Consider the following 21,293-nt stretch of genomic DNA (forward strand, 5'->3'; position numbering starts at 1 on the left):
AGAAATAAGTATTTAAATTAAGCATATATCTACCTTAAGAGAAAAGAAAAAAAGAAAAAAAAAATGAATTCAGAAGCGCAAAATCCTTCTGAAAATTCTATAACTTCTGATTTTAAAAAAATGTACATCAACCTCAAAAAATAAATTTAATTATAACTAATTAATGAAATTAAATCACAAATGGCTTTTTATTTATCTTAAACACACTAAACATAAACTAAGAAATTAATTCCACAAAAATTTAGATAATTCGATTTGAACTAAATGGAAAAGCAACGTAATGTCGTTTGATATTTTTTTGAACAGATAGAATCAATTAAACATGGTTACATGACTGGAACAGGAGACCTCAGCAGACAAGAAAAAAATACTAATATGGCAAATTTAATTAATACTACTTGCATTCTAATCACATACATTTATTGGACTAAACCAATTTCATTCCAGTTTACATCTGAAAATTTGCTTCATGCAACCCTAATCAATATTCAGCTTGAAAAGAGCCCTAAATATCCCTTAATTCTATATCCATTGTGCATTCTAGCAACTATTACGGAATGCCTTAAGTTTCTTGATCATGCTCCCATTTTAGGATCATTAGATCTTCGAATTAGTTGACCCATTTATTAAAATGGGGAAATGCAGAGTTCCATTGTAATGCACAAAAAAAGAAATGATCTGAAGAGAAAGAGAGAAGACTGAACGCGGAACCATATATTGCCAGCTTTTATTACATGCAAACTAACTCATTTTAGAAATATCAGAAGTCCTCGGCCTTTCTTCCACAAGCACTTCATACAATAGTTGCATTTCCACTGCTATACTCAAGCTGGCAAGCAAGCAAGCAGCCAAGATCTACTACTTCAAACATACCAAAATTTATGCAGACAAATACTGATTCATCCATGACCTGAAGCGTGACCATGCCAGCTCAACCGCAGCTTCATCCTCGTCAGGCATTCCCATGCTCTTCCTCCTCTTCACCCCTTCTGCTGACCTGTTCATAAATGCATGTGCATTGCCTGGATAAATGTGTACCTCGGAAGGAACTCCTGATGCTTTCAGCTTCTCCTCCAAAGCCTTGGCAGCCTGAAGATTTAAAATCCAATTACAGCATCAACAAATTCATTGTTTGTTTCTTAGACACCATAAAAAATTCAGTAAGTTGGTATGTCTGTCTCCAAATTATAACTAATCATCCAGTATAAAATTGTGTGCATGCTAGTGTCTGTGTGTGTTGAACGCACCTTTGATCCCTTTAATGTGACACAAGATGAAAGGAAATACCTGACTCGACTTGGTCATAATTATACTGTTTTGTGAATGGTCCATTTCCAAGTATCTTAGCAGCAAAAGAATCAAAAGCTTGCATTGAAGAGTAAGGTTTTATATGCTTATAGAAATTGGTAAAGCAACAGGGAAGGAGAACAGAGACATCTAACTGAAAATAATTATATCTATGTTGGCTACCTAAAACATGATTATAGGGAATTTACAAGCCAAAAAGTAAAACTAATCAACCGTACTATGTAACCGTCAATCATCTTCAGGCAGCAATATAAAATGCATGTAAACATGGAACTTACCTGAAACGGGAAAAAAGAAAAAGAGAAAGAAATAGTGGAGGCAGTGGTTGTAATTTGGACAACTTCTATAGTTAAAAAATCAAAAATTAAAATGCTGAATATTAAGACTATTTATGATCAACATCAGCAGTTACTAGGCACCACAAGGGCATCTCCTCTGGAGATGCAATGCTTCAAGCTGAAGAAATGGGAAAGAAAAGACCTTCCATCATAGTTCCCTCATCACACCCCTGACATTTTAAATAATCTTAACTGCCTTTGATGTAACACATCATTTTGCAGTGAGCCAATTGAAATTAAAAGAACAAAATAAGAAGGCAAAAGAAGTGGACAAAGAGCATTTTATCCTTTTAAATTTAGATGGAACTTTCATGGGCAGTTAAGAGGCAAGATCTCATTCTATAAAGATTTTCTTATTTAATGTAAATTCTTTATAGTTCAACTTGAAGAATTAAAATAAAAAAACAACTCACTTAGGAAACAATGCCTAAGTTTTTGAGGCACATCCAACTACCCAAGGTGTTTCTTCCTACACCATCTAAAAACAACATTATCTAATATCTAGATCCTGAAGCTCTCATTTTCTGAAACAGAGAGCTGAAACATTATGGGCATGTTTACTTATAGAAAACTATGTCAGTTTTCTAGAAAAATTTTCAAATAAAAAACAGAAAATAGAAATTTGTGTTTACTTGTGCTATTTTTCTAAAATAACAATAGAAAACAATTTTACATATTTTCAAAATTATAACTAAATTTTAGAAAACAAGTTTAACTGTTTTCTATATTTTTCTTTATATAAGAAGTCACTTGTTTTCAAATGAAAAAAAAAAAAAGAGTTTTCACTTCATTTATTCCAAATTTACCCTTTATACTTAAAATATTACCTAAATAGAAAATAAAAAGTTTTTCATATAATAGCAAGTAAATATATTTTACAAATTTTTTATGTAAATGAGAATTTTTCATTTTCCTTAAAAATTAGAAAATGGAAATAGAAAAAATTCTCTATAAGTAAACAAGCTCTATGTATTCAAGAGAAAGAAAAAAATGTTTCGGTATTTCTCTAGAACAACTCAGCCAAGGATAAGATGAAATTTTAAAAACTGACATAAAGATGACATACCGTAATATCTGCAAAACCAACAAAATTATCAAGCTCTCCAAAATGAGCCTGGATGGGTGCCTTAGCCTGGGTAGCATCTGCAAGCTCTGAGGGAGGAACGCCATAAAATGCGACAACGGCATCAACCTCAGGGACCAAAACAGAACTGGCAATAGCAAGAGCCCCTCCCATGCAAAATCCAGTTACTCCTGCCTGTTACAGTTAGACACAAGATTACTTCACAAAATTTTATTCAACTGTATGAACTCGTTAAACCATTTAACCTTTCTCAAACCTCAGCAAGGTAAACTACAAAAGATTCAAGAAAGAACCGCCCAAGTTGTATTTTAAAGAAGCATACAATTTGAAGAACATAACTCATCTTGATAAAACAACGGAGAAACCAAGATTGTAGTTTGAAAACAAGAAAACATCACCTACTCATCTCCCTCCCCTACCAGAAGAAGGAAATCCTAGATTATTGACATTAAGAGAGTGGACTAGCAAATTTTAATTAGAGCCTCCAGTTAGTACGTCATTTTATTGAAGGCATAATATAAAAATTCAAAGAAAGATTCAAGTCTCACTGACTTATTTTGAATGAGAATTTAAATTTTTTCATCTATAGTAATAAATACCATTTTAAGCAAACAGCAAAACAACTCATATACATGTATGTTAGAGTGAGTTTTACAGACTATTGGCTATTTCTCAATTTCAAGCAGGTGTGAGTAACTAAACATTAAATCTTACGCTAAACTTAAAGTTCATAAGCCAAAAGGCAGAACCCCTTAATTCCTTTAAGAACCATCATGTGTTAGTTCACATGTTGGCGCGATACAGGATAAGGATGAACCAAACAGTATGATAAGATTTCTGGCCATGATTGGCTAATTGATAAAAAGGTATTTGGGAATTGATGAATCAAATTTAAAAGAGTAAATTGCCAAACCTTCTTTGAACCATTAGCCTTGAGCCAATTAACTGAAGCACCAATATCCTTAACAGCACCTTGCCAGTCAAGACCATCCATCAAATGCTGAGCTTCAGCAACATCCAAGCCCACCTTTCCTCGATACAAACTTAAAAACACATACTTGAGAGTGAGACTGAATGTAACAATCATACCCTGAACACAATATCGAATTATTAAAATAAGGTAAAAGTCAGAGAAGCTTACTCGGGGATAAGTGCCTTAAATCCAGGTTCAAGTTGGGAGATTTTCTCAGCATGGTTTTTTATCTCAAAATCCACACCCCACCACTCTTGAACAACAACAATGCCAGGAGCATCATCTTTGCCAATCACGTAGGCATCAAATGTCTGATCAATAAATTAATAGAAGAAAATATAAGGAATGAGTTCACCATCAAGAATTTAGTTCCAAGCACTCAACTTGCCACTGAATATATTATCACAAACCCGAACTAAGTTTAACTCTCACTTGCTGTTTTACTTATAGCTATTCAAACAATTTCTTCCCTTCGTATAATAAAGCATGTCATTTTGATTGAATTAATTTACTTAATATCAAGTACCACAAACAACTAATCTATCACACTTTTCAAGTCCATTACCAAAGACCCACAAGACTTCTCTCACAGAGAAATTATGTACATAATCAATCAGCTTCAAAAGAATGAAAATATAAAAGTCAAATTTACCACGAAATATCACTGAAACAACAAAAGGAAAAAAAAAAATCCATTATCCAAAAGTACCTAAAAAGCGGGAAAAAAGAATGGAAACTCCTAAAGTAATCATATTTGACATATCTAGATTAAAAAAATATATATAGAAAAGCTTACAGTATTGTCTCTGTGGATTTGAACTTTTTTAAATGGAGAAGAAGCTGAGTCAGCCATTGAACGGATTTGAAAGCGGGAGTTCGAGAGGGAAGGAGAGAGTGAGCGTAGTAGAGGAGGGAGTGCAGATTTATTGAAAATGCTGGAGGTGGAAGATGGTGACAACGACCGTATAGCTGCTGCTAACATTTCCTTTATTTTTTTTTGTTGCCGTTTTTCCACTCTTCTAGTCTTAATATTATTTTGGGAAAATGCACATTTAGGCTCCTAATGTTTGGATGAGGAGTAAATATGCCCTTAAATAAGCTTTTTGGATATTCAACAGGTAAAAATCTAATTTTCTTATCATATTAGCCTTTTGGTACATCCTCATCAAGCTTATTCAAATTAACACCGAGGTCTTGACCAATGTAGACATTCAAATTAATTAAATGAAATCACTCTGTATTAATATTACTAACCGCGTACTTCATAATGAAATCTCATATATACTATCTTTTCAGTATTACTAACGACTCGAATCCAGCTAAAATAATATTCGCCACAATAATTATTGACTGCATAGTTTTTAACATCAAAAACCTTTGATCAATTGCTTTTCTTCTTAAAGCAAATATAGTTCTTCTCCTTACATTATATAGTCCAAATCGAAATTTAGTGGAACATGCAAGAATTAAATGCGGGTCAAGCACATTCAACAGATCCTTAAAAATTCTTTTTACTATATTAAAATTCATAGATTATAATGCACTAGAATTTACTATGGTAAAGATTAAACATAGTTAAATTTACACATTAAAAAAATTAAATTGCAAAAAAAAATTATTTTAAATAAAGACTAAATGAAATTTTAGGGCATTTAAAAGAAACTTTACCAAACTTAAATACTCATTCTCTCTCGTACACATTAACTAAATGAATTCTCCTCTCTTTCTCTCTCAAATCCCTAACTTTATTCTTCTATACTCTCAATTTTTCATGCTCAAAACACAAATCAAACACCTAAACCTATATATAGTTAATTAAACAAATTCTTGGTATCTTATATTGAAATAGTAAGAAAAGTATCTTGGGTTCTTTGAAAGAAAAGTTATCACAAGAAGTAAGCAATACTCCATTTTCTTCAAGATTTTGGTTATTTGCTAGTAGGTAGGTGATATATTGATTTTATTGATTGTGGATTTGTGTTTATTCCATTCAATTTTATCTTTAATTGGGTGATTTAAGAGTCCAATTTGATTGGGTAAAACTAAATTGTAGTTGGGTTTGTAGATAATATTAGAAATTTACTTATGAGTTGTTGGTTAGTTCATTGGAATTCAGAATGCATAGAAAATCAACAACAAAGAATACTAAGAAAGCAACAAAAGGAGCCTTATCTAGTAGAGGAAGGGCTAGGAGAAATTACAATGAGAATCTCTTTAATTCCCATGATTATGAAATATGGTTTAATGAACATCAATCCCACAAATTTGCAATGGAGAAAATAATTAACCCTAGAATAGAAGATATGCTTGATATAAGTAGGGGCTTTAAAGCACTAGGATAAAGTAATTTGCTAAATATGGGTAATACATTACTATCCCCAACTAGTTAAGGAATTCTATGTCAATATTGATAGGAAAGAAGCTAAGCTAGCGAGAAAAATTATATCTTGCTTAATACGAATCGACATAGCAATAACTAATGAGATATTAATGGGATTACTACATGTACCTAATGATGGACCAAGGTTTCAAAAGTCACAACATGTAGTGGTAGGAGATAGGAGTTGGAAGTTTAAAGAAGCTAAAGTCAAATTTTATTTGACTAATATTGGAATAAATGAGAGGCCTAGGGTGGTAGCTAAGGGAATGAATGTGCGAGAGAGAATAATAGTATTTATGCTAAGTTTCAATGTGATGCCTTGATCTAGTGGATTAAATGAAGTACGCACCTTTGAGGCGTATGTTTTGGTCAATATGCTTAATGGACTTAGAGATATTAAGGGTATTCCGGTTGCCAAATTAATTCTTGAACAAATTATGAATGTGGTGTTAACAAAAAGGAAGGCAAAGAATCTTCTCTTTCTAATTTTGTTAAGCAAGATATTTGAGGAGTAATTAATCGCAACGATGAATGAAGAGGTTATTTTCACATCAAGTAGAGATGAGATTGTAGTGAGAAATTTGATATAGATGGGTTTGCAAATGGTAGGAGGAGTATGGAAAAATCTGATTAGGCAATCATTACAACCAAGTGAAGTAGTAGATTTTAGGGGTAGTGGAGCTATTGATAAAGTCTTAAGGGATGAGATGGAAGCAGAGATGGAGCCACCGACTGGCAAAGTTAATGAAGAAAGGACCTTGATGTTGTACGAGGAGCGAAATCATCCTAATCCGTTTGAAAGAGAGGATGGAATTCGAGTATCCATATAAGCGCCCGGAAAGATGAAGGAGGAATTCAATTGTGCGAAGGATACTCTCCATTTGCCAAGATATTTGAGATGATGTAAGGAGTCAATGAGCTAGACTTGATATGATTGAGCGAGAGCTAGAGCATCTTCGAGCTAAAAGAAATGCCAATCCACCACAACCCTAATGAGGGAAATTCATTTCCTTTCTTGAACTTCTTGTTATGTTAGTGTTAATTCGACTTATGCTGTCTGTTATTCATAGTTTGTCATTTTATTTAGTTTAATAATGTTATGGTATGAAATTTAGTTCTCAATATTGTTCTAGTTTTCTATTTAATTATGTTTGTTGATTCACCATAAAGTATCAAGTTGTAAGAAAGCGTGAGCTTTAATAACGAAAAGGGTACTTTGAGAATTTGATCACAATTACATCTAGTTGTCCCAATGAGTATCTCTAACTTTTTTTAAATTTTATTTATTTATTTATTTTCTGTATATATTATGTGTGATATCAACATTAGAGACAATGTTGAATTTAAGTGTGGGGGTGGAGTACTTATTTATGTTTTATCTTATTTTAGGAAGGTGTTACTTCAATTGCCTTGAAAGAAAAAATAAAACTAAGTAGGGGTGTCAAAATGGATCATGACACGTGATCCCAATTTGTTAAACAAGAAAAAATTACGGGTTAGAGTTGAACCTTAACAGGCCCGGTTCAGTAAACAGGTTGACCCGTTTATGGCACGGCTTGAAACGAGTCGTGTAACGAGTTGACTTGCAAACCCGTTGTAATCCATTTAATTTTTTGTATCGTGTTGGACCGTGTCAACCTGAACCAACCCATTTACAACCAGTAAATTTTAAAAGATAAAAGATAAAATAACCATATATAAAAGTGAAAGCAAATAAAAATAAAATGGCTAAAAAGTAAAATATAAAAAGTAAGACCTATGCCACTACTCTCACAAAATAAAATTAATTCCTAACAAAATAATTTGATACTATTTATATAAATTTTAAAGATGTCACTTCTAATAGCTGAAAATTTTATGATTTGATACTGTATTCTATTGATTTGAAGAAATATAATTTTTTTGCATGTTAAATACATTAAATCTTATACCATTTGTATAACAGGTTATACAAGTCGTGTTAGGTTTATGACCCATACACGACCTATTTAAATAAACGTGTTATGCATGTCGTGTTCGTGTCACCCGTTAAAAATTCATATCGTGTTAGGGTTGAGATAAATTGACACGATTACTAAATGGGTCGTGTTTGTATTGATCCTAATCGCCTCACTTTAGTAGGACAACCCGACACGAACACGATCCACAAACACGTTTTGACACTAGTAAAACTAAGTATACATCTAGGACTTATGATTAGTGTTTTATGAGTGATTTGATATTTGTCTTATATCTTGAATTTTAATTTCTCATTAGAATTCAAATGATGAAATTTTGAGTTATGATTTATAATTTAAGACTTATGTGCTATGATTTTGAAGATTGGTCTTAGTGTATGCTTGCTTAGAGGAGGCTTATGTTTATTTTTTTTATTTCCATGAATTCAATTAATACTAGAACAAGATATTCAATTTATTGAGGTGAAATAAAAACTTGTGCTTTCAAGAAAAAATAATTTAGGCCTTCTTTTTGTCAAGCATAATTTTTCTTATCTTTTTATATCATAATTTCTATCCCCTTTGAGCCAATTAGATATGTATTTTAATATGTATCTAATCCTTTTTTTTCTTGATTATTAATCCAAATTTGGGAACCATATAACCTAAATAACCTTAGAACTCATTTTTATGAAATTTGATTAATTGAGAGAGACTTACATTTCATACGCATGGTGTCCTAATTTTCTTTTTACATGATTAGTGCCCATTCTTCCTTTAAATCATAAGTGAGGGAAGTTTAGTTCAAATAATATAAAAAAAGAAAAAATTCATAAAACAAAAATAATGCTCATCAAGTAAATGAAACATTGAGCTTATAATTAAAAAAAAAATCCTTAATTGATTGTTTCAAGTTGTATAAATCAATAGCAAGTCATGCATTGATGTTCAATGGACATTATCTTATTTAATTAAATAGTAAGTTTTTCTTAGTCAATTGAATTCGTCAAATTAGCCTTTTATTACCTTTGTTTCTTGGTTTATTCTTAGCCTCCATACATTATTACAAGCCGATTAAAGACCCATTGATTCCTTTCAAAGTATAGTTTCATTAGTAGAGATAGACTAGATATCCTTGCCTATGGTATTGTATCTCTTATATTCTGAAATCTTAAAGAAGGGTATACGCCTATTTGAAGTGCAACAAGACATTTGAAGATTAGTTTGAGTGTACTAGTATTAGATTATTTTTCATAACTCTTTTAATTCTTGACGAGTGTGCTATGGGTGATTAAAGTTGTAAAAATTGAGATGTGCAGGATGATTGCTTATAAAATCTTTGAAGTCCATTGCACCTATTAGAGCTGAGCATGGATTGGTCCAATTCGGTTATCTATAAATCACCAGTACCATACCAAACCTCGGTTCTTTTCAAGTTAAAGGTACCAGTACCATACCAAACATAAAAGGATCCGTACTGTATTGTACCAATTTTTACGGTTAAATACAGTTCGGTTCGGTGCTATTTTCAGTTCTAAAAAATTTTAAAAATACAACTTTAATTTCATCTTTAATCAAATATATTTAGAGAAAATATGATTACCAACCTAAAGAAAGTAGCATGAAAATCTGAATTATAATTGCAATCACATTCTTGAACAACATGTGTTGTAATTCAGTCATTTGTAAATATAATAATTTAATAAATCATTAAAATATATGTTACTGCTAGCATAAAAATATTTTACAGATGGTAATCCTTAAAATAAAATATTTTTAGCAGTTGCAGCCAACAATCTACCCAGCAAAAATAAAAGTAAAAAAGTAAAAAAGTAAAAAAGAAAAGAAAAATGCCCGAGACTGAGCAATGGTGGCACAATTATGGGAAGAGAGAGCGTTAAAGAGGATGTCTACGCGAGCCAATTCTTACTTCTGCCTTTCTGCGAGCCAATTATGTTTGGCGCTAAAGAGGAAGACGTCTAGGCGAGCCAATTTCTTCCTTCTTCTTTTTGATTTTCTGTCCAGAAATTTATCTTAGGAATTTTGTCTTTCTGAATTAAAAATTGAGAGGTGCGACAGTGTGTTCTAAATAGGAAGACGTTTATGCGAGCCAATTTTTTCTTTCTTCCTTTTGATTTTTTGTCCAGAGATTTGCCTTAGGTATTTTATCTTTCTGAATTGCAAAATGGGAGGTGCGACGGTGTGTTTTAAAGAGGAAGACGGTGTGTTCAAATTATTAGGTATAGGCTTGTAGTATGTGGTAAGAAAATGTATTAGGATTATGTTAGTAGATAGTAAATTATAAATTTAGTATTAGAGTAATGTATATTAGTATCAGTATACTATATGATATACTAAGATATAACTTATATTTTTTTTATAGAATATAAAGTACATTATAATATTATAGTTACTTTTAATATGTAGTATTTTTTTCTTATTTCGATAATAATTGCTTGAATTATATAAAATGATAAATATAAAATAATTTTTTATAGAGTATAAAGTATTTTATAATATTATAGTTATTTTTAATAGGTATTATTTATATAATATAAATAATTATTAATAAATATATGTAAAAAATTCGGTTCTACGGTTTGGTCCGGCTCAGTACAAGACGGATCGGTTCTAGTACGGTTATGGTACGATTTTTACTAAAGAACCAGTACCATACCGTAATAGTAAAAAAATTCAGATCAGTTCAATTCAGTTATAAAGAATTTCGGTTATTTCGGTTATTTCGGTTCTGGTATTTTTCGATACGGTTATTCGGTTCGGGCGGGAATCACCGAAATCTATGCTCAGCCCTAGCACCTATTATATATGCAAGTTCCAATTTCTTCTCAAGACGTGTTGAATTATGTGTAGGGTTGGTGTAGGGTTGGTCTAGTATTTATTGCTTGAGAACAAGCAAAGACTCAAGTATGGGGATATTTGTTAGAGTAGTTTTTACATTCTTTTTAGTAGAAGTTAGGTGCATAGTTATGATAATATATTTGATTTTTATGACTTATTTCGTGTTTTCTAGTTAAAGAAGCAAAGAACCATTGGTTTGGTGGCTTGAACAATCAAAGGAGTCAAGAATGCTTGTTAGAATCTCAATTTTTGCTATAACCGGTTGTTGAACCGATGATACACCTTTGGAAGACAGCTGGTATAAACCTCTGGTTAGGAATGTGAAAATACAAAAAGACAAACAGTACATAATCGATGGTCTAACTGATGGTTTGGACAATGATAGAGACCAACAGTTAGAAGAACCTATTAGGCCTCAGGTAACTATTTGATGAAGTGTTTTAAGGCTATTGGGAGACCAAAAAGAGCGAGGGTTTGGGCCATATAAAAGGAGAAGAATTTTACTTAGGAGGGGACCTCTCTTCGGCTGAAAAAAAAAAAACTCAAGGAGATTAGAGACAAGAATTAAGGAGTTCTAAGAGGATCAGGATTGACAAAATCTCATCAATATTCTAGAGTTTTTTCTTCTCTTTCTATTTTAATTTTTTTATTTTTTTTAATTCCATGGATTCTTTTTATCTTATTAATTATAATTACATTATGAGTAGCTAATTTATTTTCTAGAATTGGGTAGAAACCAGTTAACTTATTCTATGATTTGATGCAATATTATTCCTTGATTTTGAGTTCAATTGATTTGACTTGTTATTTCTATTTTCAGTGTGTCGTGAATATTGAGGTCTAATGTTTACAATAAATATAAGTGTTATGTGAAGTAATGAAAGTTGAAGCTTAACCTTAGTTTAAGAAATAATAAACAAGAATTATTAAGACTTAGACATAAAACTTAAATTCTTAAGACTTGTCTTAGTTTATTATAGAGTTTAATGAATTCAGATTAATAGAATTGACCACAAAAGTAGGCAATGAATAAATTTGAGTAATAAATTTGAGTATAGTGAATATAGTTTGAAAAAATATATTCCCTAATAAATGGGTGAATAGTCTTCGAAATCAATTAAGCTAAATTAAAAGGAATAGTTTCTTAAATTATAAAAGGTTAGTAAAGTGGAAGCTTAGTTCCAAGTTTTCTTTATTAATCTATCTTAATCATATTTTATTTTTATTTTAATTTATTTTCACTTTCAATCTAAACTATTTTAATCTAGTTATTAAAAAACTATAATACAATTTAGTGTTAAGTCCTATCAATTTTTGTGGTACGATATCAAAATTCACCCCTATATTACTATTATGGCAACTATATACTTGTAGAAAATATCACAACACTCTCCAACCTTTATTTAAGGTTCCTTCAAGAAAAACACTGAAGAATGACATACTAAAGATTCTTGATTGTGGATGACCTCCTCCTTATTTTTGAAGCTTCCATAGAGCAGGACAGAGCGGTTCAAGGGGTATTGGAAGCCTTCTGGAACTCCTCAGGCCAGAAAGTTAATAGCTCGAAAACTGAGGTGTTTTTTTTTTTTTCAAGAATGTAAGTAGGAGTTTGATGAGAGAAGCGGGTGGTGAGCTTAATCTTAAAGTCACAAAAGATCTTGGGAGGTACCTCAGAATGCCCATCCTCCGTTCTAGAGTAACTAAGCAGACTTATAAAGAGGTTATCGACAAAAATGAATAGGAGCTTGTCTGGTTGGAGTGCATCGGCCCTTTATCTTGCGGGTCAGGTAACTATGGTTCAGTCTTTTATGGGATCTATACCGGTATACTTAATACAAACTACCTACCTTCCTTGGAGTATCTGTGTGCATGTAGGAAGTTTGTATGGAGTTGTACGAGTGATCAAAAGAAGATAAGTTTGGTGCGTTAGGATATGGTGTGCCAACCAAAGGATCGTGGTGGCTTGAAGTTTAAAAAATATGAGACTCTTTAATGGGGCACTGTTAATGAAACTTGGCTGGAGTAATTTAATGGACAAAGATAGTTTTTGGGTTCAGGTGGTTTATTACAAATACAATGTTGATCTTCACCAAATTCTAGATGTTCTTCCAATTAGGTAAGGATCGCATACTTGGCGAGCTATTAGTCGGGGCTGGAGCAATCTTTGTAAAGGAGTCTGTTGGAACGTGCAGAATGGAGAAAGGGTTACATTTTGGATTGACCGTTAGGTCTGGGATGGCCTTCCGCTTGTGGAGGTCTCATCTAAATTAATTGATGTTGACCTTCTTCATGACACGGTGAGTAGCATGGTGGTTAATAGCACTGAATGGAATTGGAGTTACTTCTAACATTTCCTACTAGCTAGTTACATTCTAAATATTGCTACTATAAAGCCACCTAATAGTGAGGATGGAGGGGATATGTTGGTGTGGGCTTTCTCAAAAAATGGCAGATATACTTCTAAATCTGCTTACCCTGCTCTTGCCTCTCCGAGTTGGAAAGAGAAAAATAGATTATGGAATAGCATTTGGCACTAGGAAGGGCCTCAAAGGATTCGTACTTTTCTGCGGCTTATTTCTAGTGGAAAGCTGATGACTAATGTGGAATGGTACAAAAGGCATTCGGCCCCCTCTGGTTTATGCGGTAGATGTAGAGATTAAGATATGACGATTTTGCATATTCTTTGAGATTATTTCTTTGCCAAACAACTTTGTCTTCAATTAGTTCCTGCACAGTATCGAAACGAATTCTTTTCTCTAATGCTTAATGACTGGTTGATACACTTGAAAAATATCTCTGCCATCCCTAACGTTATGGATTGGTAGTGTGTCTTTGGTGTGGCAGCCTGGAGAAATTGGAACGTGCATAATGAAGTTGTGGTTGGATTGCATCATGAGAAGGTTCCTATAAATAAGAATGAGATTTGGCAAAGAGTTGAAGGAATTCAACGTATTGTCCACTTCGAAAAGAACAACCTAAAACAGTATTCGAAAATTGAGAAATTGTTAGGGTGGATCCCGCCACCAGAGTCCTTGTTTACTCTTAATTTTGATGGTGCATTTAGTGCGACGTCTAGGCAAGCTAGGGCGAGTGGTGTTATACGTGATTATTTAGGAAGATAGTGTGGTGGCTTTTCCATGAACATCAGTGATTGTTCCATCACTCACGCTGAATTATGGGGGTGTATAAAGGTCTGCTAATGGCATGGGAGTGTGGTATAAGGCAGCTTTTAGTTGAAACAGATAGTTCTTGTCATGTGGCGTTGATTCTTGGGAAGGAGGCGATTGCAGGCACCCATGCGTCGCTGATCAGAAGCATTCGTGGGTTGCTAGCACAAGCATGGCAGGTGAAGGTTTATCATGTGTATCGAGAAGGCAACTTCGTTGCTGACAAGATGACTGTAATGGCCAACAAGCTTCCTCTTGGCTTTCATTCTTCCAGGAACCTCCCGATGGTATTCTACAATGGCTGCTTCACGAACAGATATGGGGTTGTTTATCCCCGCATGGTAATTATTTAGTTTCTTTAGGTTGTTACCCACCCTTGTTCTAAAAATAGATTTTTGATTATGAAAGAGGCAAGACGATAAAGCTTTTAAAAAAAAAAAATGAAAGTAGAATGGCCATTACATCTGATATGTGGACATCAAGCAACCAAAAGAGAAGATTCATGGCAATTACTGCTCATTTTGTTAACAGTTGGACAATGCAAAGTCAAATATTAAGATAACATTTTAACTCAATACTTTATATAAATAGTATTTAAATTATTAATGGAATGTTATTTATTTATCAAGTTAGGAATTTAATTGATAAGTGCCAATAGTTGAAGTGAAAAAAATTAATTTTTCTTATGTCTCTTTGTTTGCTTTAGTTTTTTCTTTGCTTTTCTATGCATGTCTTGTGCATTTTCGCATGTATAAACCTGAATATATATATATATATATATATATATATATATATATATATATATATATATATGTTTTGTAATCTTTATTATTGAGTTAGCAAATGACTTTCTTTCTTTTTTTCCACTATAATAGTTATATGTATAAATGCATAATAGAGAAAAACATGAAAGAACTATGAAATAGAAAATTACATGTTTATTTATTTTTGGCATAGAAAAGTATTAGATAACTAATATGCACATTGCTTTTTTTAATTGTTTTAGGTTTATGTACGTTCCCTCCACATACTAGTGAAATGCTATGTGTGACCTTATTAGACTGTGAGATGGATTGGGGTGTGGATACAAAAAAAAAAAAAAAAAAGAAACTACTACTACAGTAGATAATTGTTCCACAAATGATGCTTTGATTTGGTCTATTAAGGATAAATTGAATACAACCACTTTGATAAGATCTGATTCTTTGATACATATGAGGTATTGTGCACATATTTTGAACTTAATTGTAAAGGATGGATTAGATATTATTAAAAATGGGATTGAACATATTCGTGAAAGGGTGGTTTATTGGACAACAACTCCTAAAAGACTTAACAAGTTTGAGGAAGCAGCAAGACAGTTGCAAATTCCAATAACTAAGAAGTTAGGTCTTGATTGTCCAACTGGGTGGAATTCCGCATTTTTTATGCTACAAACTTCTATTTTATACAAAAATATGTTTTACTCGATTGAAACAACCCGAGTCTCACTATAAGACTTTACTTAGTGATAACGATTGGAAAATTGGAACGGAAATTTGTGTCTGGATTGTTTTCAAGGACTGAGTATCCAACTGCTAATATGTATTTTTCTAATATTTGTGAGATTCGACTAGAATTATACGAGTGAGTTACTTGTGAAAGCAAGCTTATCTCTAAAATGGCAGCCACTATGTTGGTGAAAAAAATTGAAGAATATTGGGGAGTTATTTATGAGATAATGGGGGTTGTTGCTGTGTTGGATCTAAGATATAAGATGGCTTTGCTTGAGTAGAATTTTCCTAAAGTTTATGAGTTGGATTCTTTAGTGAATGATTATCAGGTAGCAATTGAATTTTGGAGGTGACGAAAGGGATTCAACAAGAGTAGATGCCAGTCATTCTGAAGGAGGTAAAGATAAATTATCAAAATTGTGTTCTGTTTATGAAGGCAAAGAAAAGAGCTAGAACCTCATATATGAAGACAAAATTAAATAATTATCTAAAAGAAGATGTTTTACCACGAACTGAAGATTTTGATATCTTACTGTGGTGAAAGATAAATGGAGTCAAATATCCTACGCTTTGAGCCATTGCTAGAGATATATTAGCAAATCTTGTGTCTATGTTGCTTTAGAATCTGCTTTCAGTACTAGTGGTGGGATAGTGAGCCCACACCGTAGTAGACTGCATCCTAAAATATTAAAGGCATTGACGTGTGCTAGAAGTTAGCTTTCGACTGCTGAAAATAAAGGTAATAGTACCATAATTTGTTTTTTAATTTTATTTTCTTCTTCATTTCATATTTTTTTGCAAATTGATTATGCATGTTTAATGTAACTTTTTAGACAGAAGCATTACATTCAAATGGGTATGCTACGATATACAATAAAATTGATTCAGATAAAGAAGGTACTTAAATTAAGATGTTTATATAATTTTATTTTTAAATAAACTATACTAATGCTTATATAATGATTGCAGGACCCATCATAAATTAATAGTGAATATTTGCCCGCTAGGATTTGAGTGCTGCATGGAATCATGGTGCTACTTTCTGTCACATAGTCTATTTTAGTTTTTAGAATGATATGAATAGCGGGCATTTTCAATCCAATTCTGATCCTAAGGAACCTCCTACAGCTGTATCTGCCTTTCGCAGTGCAAATGCTGGAACTGGTTCTGTTCCTTCAACTCTTTTTGCTACTGGAATTGATGACAAAACAAATGTTGCTACTATCCAGAAGATCAAGGAAGGCCTTGCACCCAAGGCTTAGATTTGAAAGTTTCAAATTTAAGTTGCTGCGATTCTAATAATTCTGGTACCTGTTATATGATTCCTGTTTGATTTTAGTTTCACACATTATAGGTTCGTTGATTGGAAATAGCTGCATACTGTGAGAAAGCTCATTACTGTTGCAATAAAGGTGACTAATTTGTATGACAGATTAAACAAATTTACGTTTTTCCCATATAATTAATTAAACTATAGGCAGGAACTTTGCTAATCCCTGCCTCTACCATGGCTTTTCTCACATCAGCAGCAACACTCCATTTCTCCAATCCAGCATTAATGTTTGACAACAAAACAAATTGCCCGCAATGCAATGGCTGCAATCGGAGTAACCTTCCCCCAACTTCATTTGCCAACTTATTGGCTCCGTGAATCTTACAAGCACCTAAAAGTGCCCCCAAAACAGAAGCATCAGGCTCAAAAGGCATACTCCTTATGATTTCACTTGCTTCTCTCAATAACCCTGCTCTACCCAATAGATCAACCACACATCCATAATGTTCCATTATTGGTTTAACACTGTAGTCACTCCACATTGATTGAAACAACCTCATACCAAACTGTACTAGCTTGGCACGAGTACATGCAGTAAGCACAACAACAAAAGTTACTTCGTTTGGACTTGGACCTTTTTCCTCCATCATCTCAAACATGTCTAAAGCTTGTTTTTCTCTTCCATTATTAGCAAGACAAGAAATCATTGCATTCCAAGAACAAATCTGTTTAATAGTCATGCTATTGAACACTCTGATTGCACTATTTAAACAACCCACTTTCCCGTAAAAATCTATCAATGCTGTCCCAATGAAAACAGTCAAAACAACCTCATTTCTAATAATACTTCCATGCATTTGCTTCCCTAGAAAAAGCGATCCACCTTCGTCCAGACTAGCGCAAGAAGACAATACACTAACATAAGTTGCTTCATTTGGCTTAACCAAACCTAGACTCACATCTTCATGTGCAATCATCACCCTGAAGAAATTAATTGCCTCCCTGAAAAGGCCACTCCTTGAAAACCCACTAATAACAGTGGTCCACGAGACAACATCTCGCTTAAGCATTCTTTTAAAGAGCAAAATTGCAGAACCCATGTCATTATTCTTCGCATAAGCATCCAGCATTGCATTATATTCAACAATCCATGGGTGAAGAATTCCATCAAACACTTTGTGGGCATTATACAAGCAACCTATTTGTGAGTAAAAAGCAAGCAATGATGTTTGTACAAAGGGGTCACATAAAACACCGCGTTTGATAACTTGGGTATGAAGGGAAGTTCCAATAGAGGGAAAGGAAAGTGTGGCAGCTTTGATGAGGGAAGGGAAGGTGTGGCTATTGGGAGGGGTTTGGTGGGCGAGCATGAGAGTGAAGAGATAGACAGTGTTGTATGTTTGTCCAAAATTAAGGTAGGCTCTCGTTAAGGTGTTGTAGAAAAGGGTTGATTTCCATTTTGAGTGTGATGAAATTGTTGGGTTAAAAAGGAGGTGGGCTTTGGTTAGGAGGAGAGAGTGAATTTGCTCGACTTGATTTTGGCATTTGATGAAACGTTGGAGAAGTTGGAGTAGGCATTCACCCGAGTCTACTCGCATTATGAAATAGACATGGGTATTTCCAAACTTTGAAGTAATATTATAAGGGTAAATATTGGAGTTGGTAGCAAATGAATCAGGCCGCTCGCGAGCTACTTAAAGCTTAGCTCGATAAAAGTTCGTTGGATTTCGTCCATCAAGATAAACGAACCGAGCTCGAGCTTTATTTTCGAGCTCGTTTATTAAACGAGTCGAACTCGAGCTTAGTCTACTGACATTACAAAATAGGCATGGGTATTTTCAAATTTGAAGTAATATTATATAGGTAAATACTGTAGTTGGTAGGGCTGCAAACGAGTCGGGCCTCTCATGAGCTATTCAAAGCTCAGCTCGAGAAAACCTCATTTGAGTTCGTTTATCAGGATAAACGAGCGAGCTCGAACTTCATCATTTACTAAATGAGCCGAACTCGAGCTTAGTAGTGCTCGGTTCATTTGAGCTCGCAAACTGGCTCATGCATTAACTCAATAAATAAATAGTATATATTAATTAAAAAATAAATAAATAAATAGATCCTAAAAACTCAACTTTTATTACGTAAAAGTAACAATATATACAATAAATTAAATTTTAATTATAAATATTTTAATTAAATAATTTAGTGTTACTTGAACAAATGCTAGTTTAATAGCATTGTTAATTAAGTTGACATTTAATTATGTACATTTAATGATTATAAATGTCTTACCAGTTTATTTTTTTGTCATAAATTAATTTAACTAGAATATAAAATAAAAACTATATATGAAAACAGTAATATAATTTTGTGTATAATATAGTTAACTTAATCAACATAAACTATATTCCTTTATTATAAAATGATGTAATTTTAATGTTGAATAAACAAGTATATATTATATAATTATTTAAAGATATTACTATAAAACTATGTAGTTTTGGCGTTGAATAAACAAACATATATTATGTGACTGCTTAAAGATATTTAGAAATTTTAATCTATATATTTGTAAATTAATGAAGTATGAGTAAATAATTTTATAATATGCTTAATGTGAAGCTTGAAAATAGAGTAACAACTTTATAAATTAACATAAAAGATATTATAGTCTAACTAATAAAAAAAATACTAGAGTAAGAGCTATTATAAATTAACATGAGTAAATATTTTTGTAATATGCTTAATGTGAAACTTATAAAGCTAGGCTCGACTCATTTGCATCCCTAGTCCTAACTGAATTGTAAATAGATTTGGAACGAATTTGAGATAGAATTCTGTGGAGTTTATTGAACTCTTTTTTTTTTCTATTAAGAACTTGATTTAATTATTTTAGTTGCTGAATTTATATGCATATTTTACTTTTATGTATAATTTATTTATAATTATAAAATTTACAGCTACATATTTGATCACTCGAGCTTACTCAACAAGCTTGAAATTGAGCTTGTTTAACGAATTTGATATCGAGCTTGCTTAATGAGCTTGATATCGAGCTTGCATAACAAGCTTGAAATCGAGCAGAGCTCGAGTCAAGTTCGTTGCTCGGCTCGTTTATATGTATTATCGAGTTAATTACGAGCCAAGCTCAAACTGAGCTCGAACATATTAAAGTTACAACCAGTTGAGCTCGAGCTTTAAAATATAAAAGATTATCGAGCTCGAGCTCAGTTAAAATTTTGCAAGCCGAACCTGAACATTGAAAAGCTTGGTTCAGCTCAGCTTGTCTGCACCTTACCAGTTAATACTAAAGTTACACCCTATATTTTCATTTGATGGAAATATGAGTTAATTAATATTAGTAATATACATGCGCTTGATAAAATTAAAACAAATAAAGCAATTATATATGTTGGTATGGAAATTTTAATTAATTTTTTTAATGCTACACTCTTTGTTTTTAGAAGTAATTACTATTTATTATTTGTATTTTTAGAAGTAATTACTATTTACTATTTGTATTTTTCTATATTATAGTGACTACTTCTTAACATTTAAAGATTGTATTTTTCATCTTTTTATTTTATAAACTTATATTAAAAAGTCTTTCCAAAAGAATTTTTATTGAACAATTATTAAATAAATTAGATTATATACTATTTACCTCATGATTTTTTATCTAATATACAAATTGTTTTTATATTTTTTTATTACACTAAATCTCTTTATTTTTAATATAACTAACTACCATATCTTTCATCTAAAAGTCAAGATAGTTAAAAGATTAATAATTATTAAATTTATTATTAAGTATCAAACTCATTTAAAATTATTCTTTTTGTCAAATTAAGATAAAATTTTATTTTTAGCAAAAATAAATTTAGTGTCTAACAAAAATAATTAATTAATATTATTTTATTGCATAAATTTTTAGCATAATTTAATGATAGTAAAATTTAAGATTTTAAAAGTATTTATATTTAGAAACATATTTAAAATTCATAACTTTAAATTTTTAAAAATAATATAAATATAAATTTGTATTATTATTTTGTTAAACACTAGAATTATAATTTTAATAAGAAACTTAATGATTAAATTATATTTTTCTGTCAATTAGTGCTTTAATTGCATTAACTTTCAAATTATAAACGGATTTTAATGCAATGAACAAAATATAGAGAGTAGGGTAAAATGCCCCGTTGGTACCAAACTTTAGCCACTTATATCTATTTGGTACTAAACTTTCAATTTGTAGCATTTTAGTACCTCCTATTATTTATGTTACTTCTGCTAGTACCAATGAGGAATCTGGCAGTTATTTGCTGATGTGGCTGCCAGATTTACAAAGAACCACAGATCACTTGCCACATGTGTTGTTGATTCATTTATTTTATCCTAGTCAGCAAATAAATTACTTTTACCCTCAACTAAACAATTGAGACAAATTCCATTATACCTAAGAGTAACCTCTTGAAGCTCTTACT

The 21,293-nt window shown here is 32.0% G+C and overlaps 2 protein-coding genes and 1 long non-coding RNA gene across 3 annotated transcripts; 1 reads left to right on the forward strand and 2 right to left on the reverse strand.

Moving 5' to 3' along the window:
• Positions 1-693: 693 nt before the first annotated feature.
• LOC8285899 (protein usf) lies at positions 694-4,742 on the reverse strand. Its single transcript, XM_002524793.4, has 5 exons — positions 4,500-4,742; positions 3,872-4,014; positions 3,644-3,773; positions 2,713-2,904; positions 694-1,089 (listed from the first exon to the last, which is right to left on the reverse strand). The coding sequence occupies exons 1-5, from the start codon at positions 4,683-4,685 to the stop codon at positions 880-882; spliced, it is 861 nt and encodes a 286-aa protein (XP_002524839.1). The 5' UTR covers positions 4,686-4,742; the 3' UTR covers positions 694-879.
• A 155-nt stretch (positions 4,743-4,897) lies between these two features.
• Positions 4,898-7,320, forward strand: LOC125370700. The gene is made up of 2 exons (XR_007216745.1): positions 4,898-5,645; positions 6,693-7,320. It is a non-coding gene; the product is annotated as an uncharacterized LOC125370700 (long non-coding RNA).
• Positions 7,321-16,894: 9,574 nt separating this feature from the next.
• LOC8286349 (putative pentatricopeptide repeat-containing protein At1g10330) lies at positions 16,895-18,450 on the reverse strand. The gene has a single exon (XM_015722760.3). The coding sequence runs from the start codon at positions 18,408-18,410 to the stop codon at positions 16,983-16,985; it is 1,428 nt and encodes a 475-aa protein (XP_015578246.1). The 5' UTR covers positions 18,411-18,450; the 3' UTR covers positions 16,895-16,982.
• Positions 18,451-21,293: the final 2,843 nt, after the last annotated feature.

Source organism: Ricinus communis, chromosome 7 (assembly GCF_019578655.1).
Source record: "Ricinus communis isolate WT05 ecotype wild-type chromosome 7, ASM1957865v1, whole genome shotgun sequence".
Lineage (NCBI taxonomy): Eukaryota > Viridiplantae > Streptophyta > Magnoliopsida > Malpighiales > Euphorbiaceae > Ricinus > Ricinus communis.